We start from the raw sequence: 14,179 nt of genomic DNA, 5'->3' as shown, positions 1-14,179 counted from the left end.
AGAAGAGCGCGGCCTGGCGGCGCCGCGAATCCCCGCGCCTCCGGAGCGCCTGCGGCGGGGCCCGGGCAGCGGGGCCGGGGCCGGCGGGCGGCGGGGCCCTGGCGGGTCCGGGGCCGGGGCCGGGGCCGGGGGCCGGGCCCTGGGCTCCACCCGCCGCTGCCGCGGCCATCCTCCGACTGAGCCCGCCGGCCGCCCGCCGCCACCGCCCCACCTGCGCGCACGCGCCCGCGCACGCCGCCCATTGGCCGAGGCTCGCCCACATGCAAATGTCTTGCCGTCGCGCTTACCCATTGGCCCGCGCGGTGCCCTGGGCGGGCCGCGGAGTTCCGGGGCGGCTCCCCTGGGTCCTAGAGGCGGTTCCGCTGCGCCCCCGGGGAGCGGGAGACCGGCGCCCGCGGGGCACTCTACCCCGCGGGGCCTGGCCGGGGGCCCAGCGGCGGCGCTGGGCCAGGTTCGAATCCCCGCCTCGGACGCAGCGGCTGCGGGGGCGCCGACGCCCGGTTCTCCTTGCGGGGCTGCGGCGTTCATGGTCAGCGTCGGTGCAGCCTGAGTCTTTAGGCTCCAGTGCACGTCTCCTGTGGGGTGTGGGTCCGTGCTAGCGGCTGGGGCGCGGGGTGGGGGGCTGAAGCTGTGCCGCCTGCCCTCTGGGGGGGGGCGTTCAGGTTGCAAAGGGCCATCCCCTCGAGGAGCCCCTAAGACTCCCTGGAATGGCGGGCGGTGCCGCCTGGCTTCCCTCACTGACTGAAGAAGACACCGAGGGTCTGAAGGGAGAAGGCACCTGCCTGGAATCACCGGCATGTCGGGGCCGTGCTGGGCCTTCAGTCCCAGGCAGAGTCTTGCACTGCCCTCAGCAGCAAGGTGACTTTGAGCCTTGGTGCTGCCTAGGCCTCCTTGCCCTCTCCTGTACCCGGGTGCCCCTGACTTCAGAGCAGGTGGCTCCATGCTCAGGTGCTGCTTCTGGAGCCCCCAGGAGCCCACCTGTGTCTTTGCGGGGACAGGGTCCTGCCGCCACCTTTAGGCCACTCTTCTGGTCTGCCCAGCGTTCTGCCTGGGACAATGACTTCAGGGTACTGTCAAGGTGAAGCGGGCTCCTGAGGGGGCATCCCCAGGCTGCAGGTCCGGGCACCTGCTGGTGGGCTCGCCCACACAGCTCAGAGAGCGCTTCTGCGTGTGGCCGCTCAGCACACGCCATTACCCCGCGTGTATTCTGTGCCCATGCTGGAGCGGGCGTGGGGCGGGGCGGGGCAGACGCCATGAGACAGAGCTTCCTGTCCCAAGGGAGGCCTACTGCATGGCCCGGCTCCCCTTTTGGACCCCATACCCCCCTTCACAGTGGCCGTGTCCCCTCCTACTGATCTTCATTTGCCACCATGCGTAGGCTCACCCAGTGTCCAGCCTGACCTCTTTCCTCTTCCCTCTGCCCTTCCAAATTGGTCTTCAAAGCCTCTCCCATGCCTGGGAGGGAGTGGACAGTTTCCCATCAGGTAGAAAGTGGGGCTTGAACACGTGCCTCCAGGTGCTCATGGGCACGAGAACTGCACTCTGAAGGCCCCTCTTGGGGAGTCCCCGTGCCCACTGATGGTGCCCTCTGCCGCTGCTGCCTGCCGATGCACAGGGAGCAGGGAGCTAAGAGCCTCAGCTCCAGTTTCAGCCTCCTCGGCCACCTGCCAGCTGGGTGACCTTAGGTGAGTTACTTGCCCTCCCTGAGCTTCAGCTTCTCTGTCTGTAAAGTGGGGGTGCTAGCTGTGTGTGCCTCGTGGGGCGCTGGTAAGGGAGGAGTGAGACCAGGGCTGTAAAGTGCTGTGCCCAGGGGATCATGGAGGGGCAAAGTGACAGAGGAGTGTTATCTGCTCTTGCTTCTCGGCTCCACATCCATGCTTGTCTGCAGCGTGGTGACAGAGCTGGGCCCTGGAGTGTTGTTTCTCCTTTGCCAGTTGGCACTGAGTGACGTTTTGAGGGTGGTGGGGGGACCCCAGGAGGAACGTGGTCTTCTTGCAGGGTCTGTTGTGCACTCTCCCTGGGCTCCCACACCATGTGGCTTCTCCACTGCCCAGGGTACCCCTGAGCCAGCCCTGGCCTACAAGTCAGATGTGAATGGAGCACCCAACTTTTATTTGATTTCAGGAAAATCAAAACAACTTTTAACAGGAGGTTTCACACACACTTACACACAAACATGCACATACACACCCCTACACCTCCCTCTTGGGAAATTAGTCCCTTTGGGGTTTGGGCCAGCCACAGGGAGCAAGGCGGAGTGGTGTTCCCATGGTCCGGCCTGTGCTTCCAGTTTGCCCCAGGCCTCACCCAGCCCAGTTATTGCCCGGTCTCCTGCCTTTGCCTTGCATCGGGCAGTTCTTAGATTTCTCAAACTTCATGTGCAGGTGTGGCCCCAAGACCCGGATTCAGTGGGTCTGGGATGGGGCCCGGGAACCTGCTTAAGCTCCTCTCGCAGAGGGTGCTCTGAGACACACCCTCCGGAAGTGAGAATGGTTGAGGGAGCAGGATATCCCTGAGCGCTAAGGGTGAGGTCCTGGGCCAGCTGCCCTGGGGCCCTGCAGGTGGCCGAGCGGTCGGCGGCAGATGTGGGGCCAGGGCCTCAGGAGTAGCCAGTGAGGAGGGGACTCTGTGGGGGGACTGGTACACATTTCCTGTTCTTTTCCCTGCAGCCCTCCCTAGAGGTGCCCCTCTGCAAATGGGGCTGGTTTTGTTCCTCAGGCCTGGATGCATCCCAGAGTCTCTCGAATCATCTGCGGAGGCAGGTGGAGACCCAACTGACCCCTGAGTCTGCCAGCCGAACATGCCATCTTTGACACCTTTGATCCTGGGTGTCCCACCTCTGCTGGGGTGCCCCACACCCTCACCACCCAGCGTATTTGCGGGACTCCACGAGGGGGCGCCTGAGACCACTGCTCGTGCTCCGCGCCCCGACAGGGCCGGGGTGGCCAGGCAGCAGGGCCCAGGGAGTCAGGGAGGCCAGTGGAGTTTGCGATGGTGAGAGGTGGGGGCAGCCCAGGAAGGGTTGCCTATGAGCAGCCGGGGTGGGGGCTGGGCTGGGCTGGGCTGCAGCCGGAGTCACCCCTGCCTCCCCTGCCTCCCCGAACCCTACTTCCCCCAAGGGAGCAAATGCTAGGGTGTGGGAGGGGCAGCAGGACCAGCTGGTCATTTCTGAGATGGGTAGAGATGGAGGGGTTCAAATGACCAGCCAAAGACCCCTTCTTGGGCTTCCCAGCCCCTGTGGCCACAGGCCAGGACCCAGTCCCCTCCTGCCCTGTGCTGGGCCGTCTGCCGGGCTGGTGGCCAGGTGGGAAGCCATGTCTGGGCAGGCTGTGGTGCCCCTGGGAGCAGCCTGCTAAGTCTCCTCCCAGCTGCTGTTGCTGGGTGAGGGGCTGCTGTCCTCAGGGTGCCTTGGGCTCCCGGGCCCCTCGTGTGCTGTCAGGGGCTCCCCTGGATTCCTTCTTGCCGGTGGCGGCTTCCTGGGGGCTGTGGAGAGTGGAGCAAGGTTAGGTGGGAGCACAGCGGTGGGCTGGCAGCAGTCGGTTCTCGCTCACTGCGATGCGGAGTTCTTGCCCAGGGCCTCGTGGACAGGATTTGGGCGAGGGGAGCGAGCACTTGTGAGCCCACACTGGTGGAGTTGACTCGTTCCTGGAAGCAGGAGACACCCGGGCAGGGCGGGTCTGATTGAAGGGTGAGCATGGCCACCTGGCGGGAGGGTGGGCTCTCTGCGGGTGTGTGACCCTGCAGACCATCTGGCCCCAGTGCCCGAATGCCTTGCTGAAGGTCCGGGACCTTCTGGATAAATCGAGCTTCTGGGGAAATGCTCTTAGGGTGCCCAGGGCCCTGGTGGGGTGCCTCCATGGGCCTAGGGTACAGGGGAGGACCCTTGCAGGCTGGTCCTGCTGAGACGCTGTGCCCTAGGCCCATCTCTGATGCAGAACGAGCTCAAGTTCTGGGTCAGAAGAGTCAAGTAGGGATCCTGACCCCATGCACCAGCTCTGTGAGCTTGGGCAGGTCATCTCACTTCTCTGAGGGCTAGTTTTCCCAGCTCTGAAACAGTGATGACCATCCCTGGGCAGGGTGGTGAGCCCCAAAGGCAGTGGTTACTGTTTATCTCCACCTTGAACCTCTGCACGGGCGCTGCCCTTGGCGCTGAGTGGTGCCAGCCACAGGCTGGGTCAGGGCCCCGTTCTCACTGACCAGCAGCGTGTGTGTTGCAGCGTTCGGATACCTGCTTGGGAGCCCCCGTCTTGGCCCAGCCGGGAGGACCGGGGAGAGCTTGGCTCCGAGGGGGGCGGCGGATGCCCCAGCACCCCTGTGGACTGTGGCCACCAGGACAGTTTCCCAGCATGCCCAGCAGGAAGTGGCTTGAAATAAGACAGGTGTGCTGGCCTCCTCCACCGTGTGCTCGAGCAAACACAGGCCACTGCCACTTTCCCGGCAACAATGGCATATTGTGGTGGCCACAGTCCAGCCTGCCTGTCGCGGGCCCGCGTGCACAAACACTGGGGCGGCATCCATTAGGAGCTCAGGCCTTCACAGGCGCCTGGCGCCCTGCGGAGCTGCCTCTGCGGCCAGAGCAGGAAGCGGAAGGTCGCGCTGATCCCCTCAGGCCAGCCCGCCGCCCTACGGGGAGGAGCCCACAGGCACCACCCTTGGCACACATCCGAGCAGCCCCCCGTGCCTCAGCCGGAGCAAACACCTCCACACCCAGAGGGCAGCACCCTCCTGCTGCTCCTCTTCGAAGGTGGACGGGGGTCCGGGAGTCCCCCCACCACGAGGGACGGGCAGAGTGGCAGGGCTTCAGGGCCCCCAGGCCTGGGGGCTGCTTGTGGCCCAAGAGGCCCCTCCGCCCTGATGGCAAGGACGGTGAGAACCACTGTCCTCAGCCTTATTCCGCGGAAATCTCACGCTAGCCCTGGTATTGCCCCCCTTTCTGGGGGGAAACTGAGGCTCAGGTTGACGGGACTGGCTCGGGCTGCACAGTGAGGCTGAGAAGAGCCAGGATTCACGCTGTCCTGACCTGGGTCCCTCCTCTTAAGGGGTCTGTGCCAGGAGAGGTTCAAGGGCTGGTTTCTGGTTCCTAGCAGCCAGAAAGGTGGGGTGGGGGCATGGTGTTTCAGCTGCCCCCTGCCCCCCATGGCCCCGTCCGCGTACCTTTGCACCACGGGCCCGAGGGCCGTCTCCTCTTCTGCGGCAGCCCTCGCCTGCACTCCTCGGTGCCGGAGCACCTGGACCCCTCCCCTGGCGGGCTCGGCTTGGCCCCCACCTCGGAGCTCAGGCCCACCTGGGGGTGTGGGGGTGTGGTCAGGAGAGGACCTTCCCCCAAGCCTGGGGCAGCCCTGGCTCAGTGGCCCCAACTGAGTGTGTGGCTGGGGACCCACCTCATTGTCCGAGGGGTCCAACTCGTCCAGCTCGTCTGACTCCAGCCCCTGCACTTGGGCCTTGCTGAGTTCTGCAGGACGCAGGGTGTGGGTCAGGCCGGGCTGGGGGCCCTGGAGCCTAGCAGAAGCATAGACCTTTCTAATGGGCCAGACTAGGAGTGACAACTGAAGGAAACTGAGGCACAGAGGGACTGTACCTCAGCGTCTCCCGTGCCTTCTGCAATGACCCTGCCAGCCGGGCTGTCCCCAGGCTTGGTCGCTCTGTGACGGGGAGCTCACTACCTGCCCTGAAGCCCTAATTGCTAGGATGCCCTTCCCTTCACTGCCTATGATCAGAGATGTGCCTGCCCTGGGCCCCCACCTCTTCTCTGGGTCTGTAGCTGGGGTGCCAAGCCCTAGACCCAGGGTTTGGCGGGGCAGCCCAGGGGACTGAGCTGGGCTCTAGGACAGGTCCCCCCCAGCTGATGCTGACCACTGCCCCTCCCTTCCCACTATGGCACCACTTCCTGGGTTCTCAGGGCCCCAGGTACTCACCCTTACCTGGGGGGCCATCAGCATCAGGCCTGTGTGGGTTGGGGGGAGATTTTGGCTTCCCTCTCCCCTCAGCTCCCGTCCCGCTTGGAGAGGGCATGTTTGGGTGGGGCCCTGTTAGAGGTTGGGAGGGATCCTGGGGGGAAACAAGTAAGCGGCTTGAATTCACCTGAGGCAACTGCCCTGCTTCCAGCCCAGTGTTGGGAAAGGCGGTGAGACTCCGGCTCGGCCCCGGCTGCCGCTGGAGGGTGAGCCATCTCCCCTCTAGTGCGAATCAGGCTTTCTCCCGGGGACCGGCCTGATGGTGCAGAGGGAAGCACAGCCCGGGCCCCGGCGGGGTGCTGGCCCGGGCTGGGGGCATGTGGAGGCCAAGAGCAGGGGTGGGCCCCTTACCGCAGGAGCGGAGGGCCCTTCTGGCTCTGGAGCTCTGGCTTCCTTGGTACCGTTGCTGAGTCCCCGGGGTCCAGACCGGGCAGGTAGCTCCACTCCCTGAGGTGGCGCCAGGCTGGGAGTGTGGGCACTCGGGGGGCTGAGGGACCCCGGCCGGCCCCGAGGCTTGGGGGCATGCCGGCCCCGGCCCCGCTCGGAGAGGTCCAGGGGCTTGTCTGGGACATAGTCTCGTGTGGCCCTGTCTTCCTGTCCCCTGGGGCTGCCTGGGCCTGTGGGCTGTGTGTGCCCCCCTCCGGACAGGGCTGCTCCGGCCGCCTCACCCTGGGGGCCTTCCGAGTCAGAGCTGACTGGTGGGGAGGGTGGGGTCCCCGCTGGCGTGGGCGGGCCCCTCAGCCTGGCACTGCCCACCCGCCCCTGTGCCTGCAGCTGCTGGGCCAGGAGCAGGTGCAACGCTCCTTTTAGCCGAGGGTCTCGCACGTCCACCAGGGCGCCCGGCAGCCCCAGTAGGCCCACCGGCTCATCCCAGGCCTCTGCCTCCCCAGCCTTCGGGCCCTGGGGCCGGGGGCCACGGGGGGCTGTGGCGGGGCCTTGGGGGCTGCAGCGGGGGCTCTGAAGGTGCAGAGACAGGTGATGGTTCAGGAGGCACAGGTGGTCAGCCTGGAGGGAGCGCTTCAGGGACTCATAGGCCGTGGCGGGGGGCCGGGAGGCCCGCAGAAAGCTGCAGGATGAGGAGAAGCTCAACTCCTGTGGCCCTGGGTTAGCCCCCACTTCACAGGGGAGGGCCTGGGGCCCACAGGCGAGCTGTCCCAGGTCACAAGGTGGGTTGTGGAGAGGGGTAGGCCCACGTGGACGGTTGTGGAGGGGCCAGAGCTGGCCCAGGGCCTGGGGCTCTGAGGAGGGACCTGCACATAGAGATCTTTCTCTCTTCGGGGCCTGGGCTACCTGCTCTGTTCCCGGCCACCTGTGTATGATGCTCTCAGACACGGATGATGATCTTAGACTACTTCTGAGAGGGGTTCCTTGGCCTCAGTCCCCATTGCTGCTCCCACACCCCCCGAACTCTGTCCTGCCACCTCCTGAAAGGTGGGACCAGATCTGGAGACTGGGTGCTCCACTGCGGCTGCTCCTGGTGGTGGCCGTGGGTGGGGCCTCACCTGTCCAGTGGGAGGCTGTGCTCGTGGGGGCCTCACCTGTCCAGTGGGAGGCTGTGCTCGTAGGGGCCTCACCTGTCCAATGGGAGGCTGTGCTCGTAGGGTGGGCTGGGCGGGCTGCTCCTGGTCAGTGGCCGTGGGGGTGTCCCGTTGGTGGAGCCCCGGTCAGTAAAGCAGGCCTGGGAGCCCGGCCGCACCACGGCGATGGTCCCATGCAGCTGGTTGGAGATGCGCTGGGGGCTCTGCACGGGGTGGAGGGGTCAGCGCGGCCCTCTGCCCTGTTCTCTCTTGACTTCGGGCAGGTCACCCACCCCCTCTGAGCCTCGCCGCCACCCAGTGGTCCCTGCGCGGCACAGAGGACAGGTGAGCTGGCATAGACCTGGGCTGCCCGCCTCCCGCCTAGGGCTGCCCAGCAGAAGGGGGTCCTCACCGTGTCCGGGGCCCGTGTCTCTGGCAGGCTGGCACTCGGGGAGATTTTCGCTACTGGAGATGTCCTGTACCCCGTAGACTTTTCTGTGGGAGAAGCGGTGGGCAGGGCAGATTGGGAGGCCCTCAGAGGGGTGGGCGGCTCAGCCCCCTGCCCCCCGCCCCGGGCCAGAGGGCTCTGTGATCCTGCAGGGCCCAGCTTTCTGGTCTCTTGTCCCTCAGAGCACCTTCTCTCTGGGGACTCGCACCTGGATGGTCGTCCTCGGCCTCCTCGTGGCCTCCCAGCGTCTTCTCCGCGATGGCCTTCCAAGCGCCCGGGGAGGGGAGTAGTAGGGGTGAGGGGGGGTCTGAGGCACCCTCCCTGTATTGGGGCTTGAGCCTAACTCCAGAAGGGAGGCAAAGACAGGGAGGGTGAGCGAGGGCAGCACCCCCAGAGACAATCAGAAGGGCCAGGGCACCCTCCTGGGGGCCAGGCCAGCCCTGCGGGGACACTGGGGTGACCAGGAAAGAGCCCTCTCCGGACGTTGCCTGGGCTCCACCACCAGTGGCTCATGCGGCCGGGCTGGCTTCTCACAAATGCCAGTGTCCTCAGGGGGGTCTCGGGTGTCGGCTGCCGCGGAGCTGGGGCCCCCACCCCCACGGTTCTGTGCCCTGCTCTCGGCGCCATGTGCCCGGGGCCTGCCGTGGGGAGGGCCTTGGCGACTGAGGGTGTTCGCCTCCCCGCTCACCGCGGGCCCCGAAGCCGCTTCACTTCCTCTTTCAATGTCTCGTTCTCCAGCTGCAGCCGGTTCAACTCGTTGGCTGCAAAAGGCTCTGATTAGTGAAGGACAAGGGGAGGGGAGGCCGGGCAGGGGCAGGGAGGTCCCCTCTGTGACCTGTCCCCAGCCGGCCGCCAGCACTTGGCCCGGGGCTTGCTGGCGGTGGCCGCACGAGTGAATGGGTGAGGCTGCTGAGCCTGGAGGCCTGAAGGCTGGTGGGAGCCCCCCCGCCCCCACCTCCGACACCAAGCTTGTCTCTGGTGAGAGCCCAAGGGAAGGGGGGCTTGTGCTCCTCATCGGCAGGTGGGACCTCCGGGCTCTGCGGGACTACCCTCGTTACAGGGGGCAGGGGTTGAGGTCCTGAGGGCAGGGGCACCCCCAGCCCAGGTGACTGACCGGTGAGGGACATGCTGGGGCTTTGTACCATTGTTTCCCCGAGACCCCATGTCAGGCTGAGCAGGTCCTGGGGGTCACTGGACCCCCACAGGAGGGGACACCGAGGTGCAGGGTGACAGGGGGCGGGGCTCACTGAGGATGAAGACGTGCTGTAGGTTTTGGAGGAGGGAGTTCTCGAACTCCTGCTGCTTCTTCCTGGCCAGCTCCTGGGTGACCATGCAGCGGTCACACAGGCCGGCCCGCAGCCTGCGGGACGGGGTGGGGGTGGGCGGTGAGAGGCCACTCTGAGGAGTGAGACTGAGGCCCACAGAGGGGCTGGGACCCTCAGCGCCTGCTCCCGAGATGTGCCCTTGCCATTCCCAAACGGCGGAAGCCCCACCCCACCCCTACCCTGTGGGCTAAGCGCGCCGTGTTCCGCCGAGTTTGGGAAGGAGCCTCGCAAATGCAGTTGACCTGAGGCTCTGAGAGTCCCGCGGGGGCGGGGGGCGGGGGGAGACCCCTGCCTCGTTCAGTCTGCCCCAGAACTTCCCGAGCTCCGCCGCCCCCCAGCCAGAGCTCACCTGTTCTCCAGCACCCGCACGTTCTCCTTCAGCGCCTTCTGCTGCTCCCTAAGCTGATGGTTCTTGGCACAGAGCTCCTCCACCCTCTGGGCGTCCCTGTGGGGACCAGCCGAGGTGGGGGTTCTGCTCTGCCCGGGAGCCCCACGCTGCCTCCGGGCTGGCCTCGCCTGCCGGAGTAGGTCCCGGCCCGGGGCCTGCTGGGTGCGCCCGCTGTGGGGACTTCCTGGCAAGGGCTGCGCGGAACCAGCAGCCCAGTCGTGAGCGTGACCGGCCGGGTCCACGCGCCGCTCACAGCACTACGGAACTGCAGCCCCATAAGTGAAATGGGGAGTGAGGGGCCACCCCACCGGCCGTGGGGCCTCCCAAGGAGCATTCCTACTGATCACTTTTGGTAGCCCAGGTGCCCACCCCCTGGAGAGTCTCCATTCACTCGGGTGGGCTTGGAGGTTCCATTCCTGGCTCCACCTGCTACTGGAGGCATGGCCTCGGGCCAGTGATCACCCCCAGCCCCCACACTGAGCCTCAGTTTCCCCTTCTGCATCACTGTCTTTCCCGCTGGGCCAGGGTCTGTCCGGACTCACCGGCATCTCTCCGAGTTCAGCTCCAGAAGCTTATTCTGCAGGCCTGGAGGAGCCAGGGAAGGGGTGGGGGTCAGGCCCGGTCCCGCAGCAGAGCCCGGGGCACCTCCTGTCCCTGGCTGTCTGGCAGGGCTCTCCGCAGAGCCCCGCTGCCTGCCTGGACCCCCTCACAGATGCCCCAAGGCTGCCCCACCTGAGGGGCTCCTGCCGCATGCCCCCTGGCAGCTTCCACCTAGTCTCATGGCTGCCTGGGACCCCTTGCAGTCTGGCTCTGGTGTCTGCCTGGAGGTTGGGAGGGACCCTGACACTGGGAGTGACCGGCCACCGGGCCATGTCCCGGAAGTGTGTTTTTGGGGAGGCACAGCAGGGTTGAAATAAAGCAGGCTCTTTGGGGAAACCGCAGCAAGAGGTTGCCTCTTTGCCATCTGGTCGCCCTCGGACGCGGGCCTGCTAGCCCACACAGCCCCCCCGCGTCGCTGGGTCTCTGGGTCGCTGGGGAAGAGATCCAGGCCCTTTGGCCCTCAGGGTGGTGTGTCAGTGCTGGGGAGAGGTGCTGGGAGGGTCTGGCTGGCTCTAGAGTGAGGGGAGTGGGGTGGCTCCAGCCCTGTGGTTAGGGGGTGGAATGCACAGTGTGGGGGCTGGGGCAGAGCTTGGCCTGGGGGTCCTGCAGGGAAGCAGAGGGATTTCAGCTCAAAACCCTGGAATGCTCTGAACAGGCCTCCAGAGCCATGAACTCCCATTCCTAGAGGTGGGCAACCGAGCACCCCCCTGCCCCACCCTGGGCGAGGGGCCCATCTCAGCCAAAGCTTCTGGCTCTCCGCTGGGGGCGTGGCTTTTTATTTCTGCTCTGCTGTCAGTGGACCCTTTGGGAGAAGACCCTCCAGGGCCACACTCAGGGATGCCAATCTGTGGCTGGGCGCCTGGCTACGTGGCAGCTCTGGGCTCTGGGTTAGGACTCCCTGTCTGGGCCTGGAAGGCAGGGTCCCCAGGTCTGGCAAGAATTGGAGGTGACCTGTAGGAGCACCCTGACCGGGCCCAGGTGAGGGCTAGGGACACCTGCCCCCACCCGGCCCCATGACACTCACCTCGGACCTCGTTCTCGTGGACCTCCTTCAGCCTGTTTAGCGACTCTGTGAAGCTCTCCATGGCTCCCTACGGCTCTGGCCCAGACCCCTCTGAGGCTCCTCTTGGCCTCTACTGCCCCTCTGTTCCCAGCCTGGGGAGGAGGAAGTGGGGAGAGGTCATGCTGGCTTGGGAAGGGTCTGTGGGCTCTAGGGCCCCATACGGATGCGCGTGCAGACACAGATCTGTAGAGACACACCAGCCTCATCTGCTCAAGGAAGTGGGCCCCGTACTGAGAGGCTGCAGGGCTCCAAGGAGGGGGCGGGAACCCCTGTGCAGCGAGGCCACTGATTGCTGAGCCCTTCCCCCCTCCCCACAGGCCCTCAGAGGCACCTATGTGGGTCATACACACCCTGAGGTCCACTGCCTGAGACCAGAATTACGGGGCCCGGAAGCCTGGGGCCTGGGCACCCTGGCGCTCACTCCCTTCCAGGCCTTTCTGAGACTCTGCCAGCCTGGAGAGGTCTCGGGCAGGCAGGCAGTTGGGAGCAGTGAGCTCACAGGGCTGTGGGTCCCCACTCCCTCCCCACCTCCCCTCCCCTGCCACTACCCCTGTGGCCACAGGTGGGTCCCAGGCCTGGCAGGCTGGGCCACAGGTCAGGAGGCTGGGCCAGGCCTGGCCCACAGTGACTCCAACACCCGTGGCATGTGCTGTTACCCTGAGCTGCTTGCCACACGCAGAGCCCTTCTGGGGAAGTCTCTGTCCCGGCTCCTTGAGAGGAGGGGGCGCTGCCATGGCTGGGGCGGGCGCCGGCCACCAGCCCAGACCTCTGCCCCGGGCTGCCCTTCACTCGGGCGGCGTGCATGCACTGTGTGTGTCTGTGTCACACGGGTGTGGTGTGAGTGTGTGCACATGCGTGTTCTCTACGTGTGCTGCGTGGTGCCGAGGCTCCAGCTCTCCTTCTCCCGTGTTCACCTGGTCTGAGTAATCGTGGTGCTCATGCTGACCCTGGCCTGCGCTGACCGAGGCTGAGCTGAAGCCCTCCGTCCCCACCGCAGGGCCCATGCTCTGAGTCTCTCAAAGGACAGAGTGCGGCTTGTCCTGGCCCGCCTGGGCCGGAGCCTACACTCTTCCTCTCCGATGTCACCACCGGCCAGGGGAGGTGGCCCCTTCTGGTCCTCGGCCCGAGGAGCCCTGGGGTCTGCTGGGTCCCGCCAACACGCGGCTGGGCTCCTAGCCCTCCCGGCCGCTTGCCTGCTGGGATCCTGCACCCACAGGCCAGCAGTGACTGTTGGTTGCTTCCTACGTCCACCCAAACCTCACCTTTCCCTCCCCTGCCACACCCGCCAGGGCCCAAGCCACCCCCTTTCGTGAGGACACGCTCTCAGCCCAGCGGTGGTGCGGGCCCCGGAAGGCCTCTGCTCACACCTGCTCGCGGTCCCATCCCTGCAGGCTGGGCCCGAGTCCCCGCTGTGGCTGCCCAAGGGAGCGCTGTCTCATTTGAATTTCAGTTTGCCCTGAAGATGTGCCCGCAAGTGTTTGCAGCAGCACTCTGAGAACAGCCCCGACCTGGGAACCCCCACATGCCCCTGCCAGTGGCCCCTGCTGGGAGGAATGACCGCTCCCCGCCCCCAGGGGCTAGCACACGGTGACACCCCGTGATGGGAGCCGGCCTGACGTGGGGTTCATGCACACGGAGCACGGCAGAGGCATGATGCTCTGGGCTCTTGGGAGCTGGGGTGGTGGCCACTCTGGGCGTGGGACTGAGGGGTGTCCCTGACTGAGGGGAGCAGACCCCGTGGCTCTAGGAGGAGCCACAGGTCGGGGCCGGCAGGGCTTCTAGAGCTGCCCGAGGAAGACTGGACCGTGGAGTCTGGCTCAGCAGGCTCTGTGCACCTGAGGTCAAGCATCAGAGCACCGGAGGCATCGGCCGGAGGACAGAGTGAGGTCCCGTGTCCTGCGGTGGCTTGGCTGCGGATCCAGCTGAGCAGGGCTGTCTGGGGTGTGCTGGGAAGGTGGGGCTCCTTAACTTGTTCTGAGGACCTGCCTGGGCTCTGGGCCACTCCCGGGTGATGGCCAGGGGCGTGGGGGTGGCTGCTGGGAGGCTGTGTGCTGAGTGGTGAGGGCTTAGGAGGGTCCCGCCGCCCGAGGCTGGGAGCTGACACCCGATGAGGGACATCCTTGCAGGTTAGGAGACCACACCGTACGTCTTAGGGCTTTGGGAGCAACCAGTGCTCGAGCGGGTACAAATGACAGTCCCAGCCCCATTCCCAAGCGCGACACACACCGTCACTTCCTTTGCAGCCTATCTGCCCAACCCTGGCCACGCTGTGGGGAGCCCGCTCTCCAAGTGGGGAACCGAGGCTGCAAGGGGTAGCGTCGTGTTCGTGGGAGCTGCGGTTTGAACTCACTCTGGGGTTGGCACGGACCAGAGACGAGATCCCCGCGGCCGTGCTGTGCCGGCTGCGGCGATGTTTACCTTACGGCCGGGCGCCTGGGAGCTCAGGCGGGGCAGGCGGGGCGGGCAGGCTGAGGTGGCCGGGCAGGGGCTGAGCTGCAGCTGGAAATTCCACCCCGACCCGCCAGACAGGCCGCTCCCCCCTAGCCGGTAAAGGAGCCGCCCGAGGGCGCCGAGGTGCCCGTAGGTCTGGAGAGGCTGTGCGGGCTCTGAGTCTGCGCGGGAGGTGGGCACTGGAGGAAGAGCGGATGGGTCGGCCTCGTTGATGACCCTGTGCATCACCTACACTGGGCAGAGGGCTAACCCTGTGGGTGTCCAAGCCGACAGCCTGGGTGGGGGTCCCCGTCCTGCCTCTATCCTCTGTGTGACCCGGCAAGTCGTTCACCTCTCTGGGCCTCAGTTTCCTCACTGGGGGGTAATACCACCCCCCCCACCCGCAGCAGCTTGTTACACGGCTCCTTTCCGTCAGGTGATGCTTGTCCAGGTG

At 66.1% G+C, this 14,179-nt stretch overlaps 2 protein-coding genes across 2 annotated transcripts in view; both read right to left on the bottom strand.

Annotated features, from left to right (window-relative positions):
* CABLES2 (Cdk5 and Abl enzyme substrate 2) overlaps window positions 1-242 on the bottom strand; it is a 14,880-nt gene extending 14,638 nt beyond the window's left edge. Inside the window, exon 1 of the mRNA XM_032387571.1 lies at window positions 212-242. Within this exon, the coding sequence (XP_032243462.1) occupies window positions 212-242 (31 nt within the window). The remainder of the gene's footprint in view (window positions 1-211) is intronic.
* Window positions 243-3,398: 3,156 nt separating this feature from the next.
* RBBP8NL (RBBP8 N-terminal like) lies at window positions 3,399-11,317 on the bottom strand. Its single transcript, XM_032387570.1, has 12 exons — window positions 11,257-11,317; window positions 10,175-10,217; window positions 9,594-9,689; window positions 9,167-9,279; window positions 8,608-8,680; window positions 8,107-8,258; window positions 7,884-7,966; window positions 7,529-7,695; window positions 6,356-7,020; window positions 5,378-5,452; window positions 5,155-5,284; window positions 3,399-3,483 (listed from the first exon to the last, which is right to left on the bottom strand). The coding sequence occupies exons 1-12, from the start codon at window positions 11,315-11,317 to the stop codon at window positions 3,399-3,401; spliced, it is 1,743 nt and encodes a 580-aa protein (XP_032243461.1).
* Between the last annotated feature and the right edge of the window lie 2,862 nt (window positions 11,318-14,179).

The sequence above is a fragment of the Phoca vitulina genome, unplaced genomic scaffold (genome assembly GCF_004348235.1).
Source record: "Phoca vitulina isolate PV1807 unplaced genomic scaffold, GSC_HSeal_1.0 scaffold50, whole genome shotgun sequence".
In the NCBI taxonomy this organism is placed as follows: Eukaryota; Metazoa; Chordata; class Mammalia; order Carnivora; family Phocidae; genus Phoca; species Phoca vitulina.
This window is presented reverse-complemented; position numbering and strand designations above follow the sequence as displayed.

What these genes read in the sequence shown, in the direction of transcription:
- RBBP8NL (XM_032387570.1), bottom strand. Translation starts at nt 11,317, where the DNA reads ATGGAGAGCTTCACAGAGTCGCTAAACAGGCTGAAGGAGGTCCACGAG. An exon ending in GTGCGGGTGCTGGAGAACAG is followed by an intron (nt 9,280 to 9,593) that starts GTGAGCTCTGGC and finishes CCCGTCCCGCAG; the next exon opens with GCTGCGGGCCGGCCTGTGTG. An exon ending in ACAGCACGTCTTCATCCTCA is followed by an intron (nt 8,681 to 9,166) that starts GTGAGCCCCGCC and finishes AGCCTTTTGCAG; the next exon opens with CCAACGAGTTGAACCGGCTG.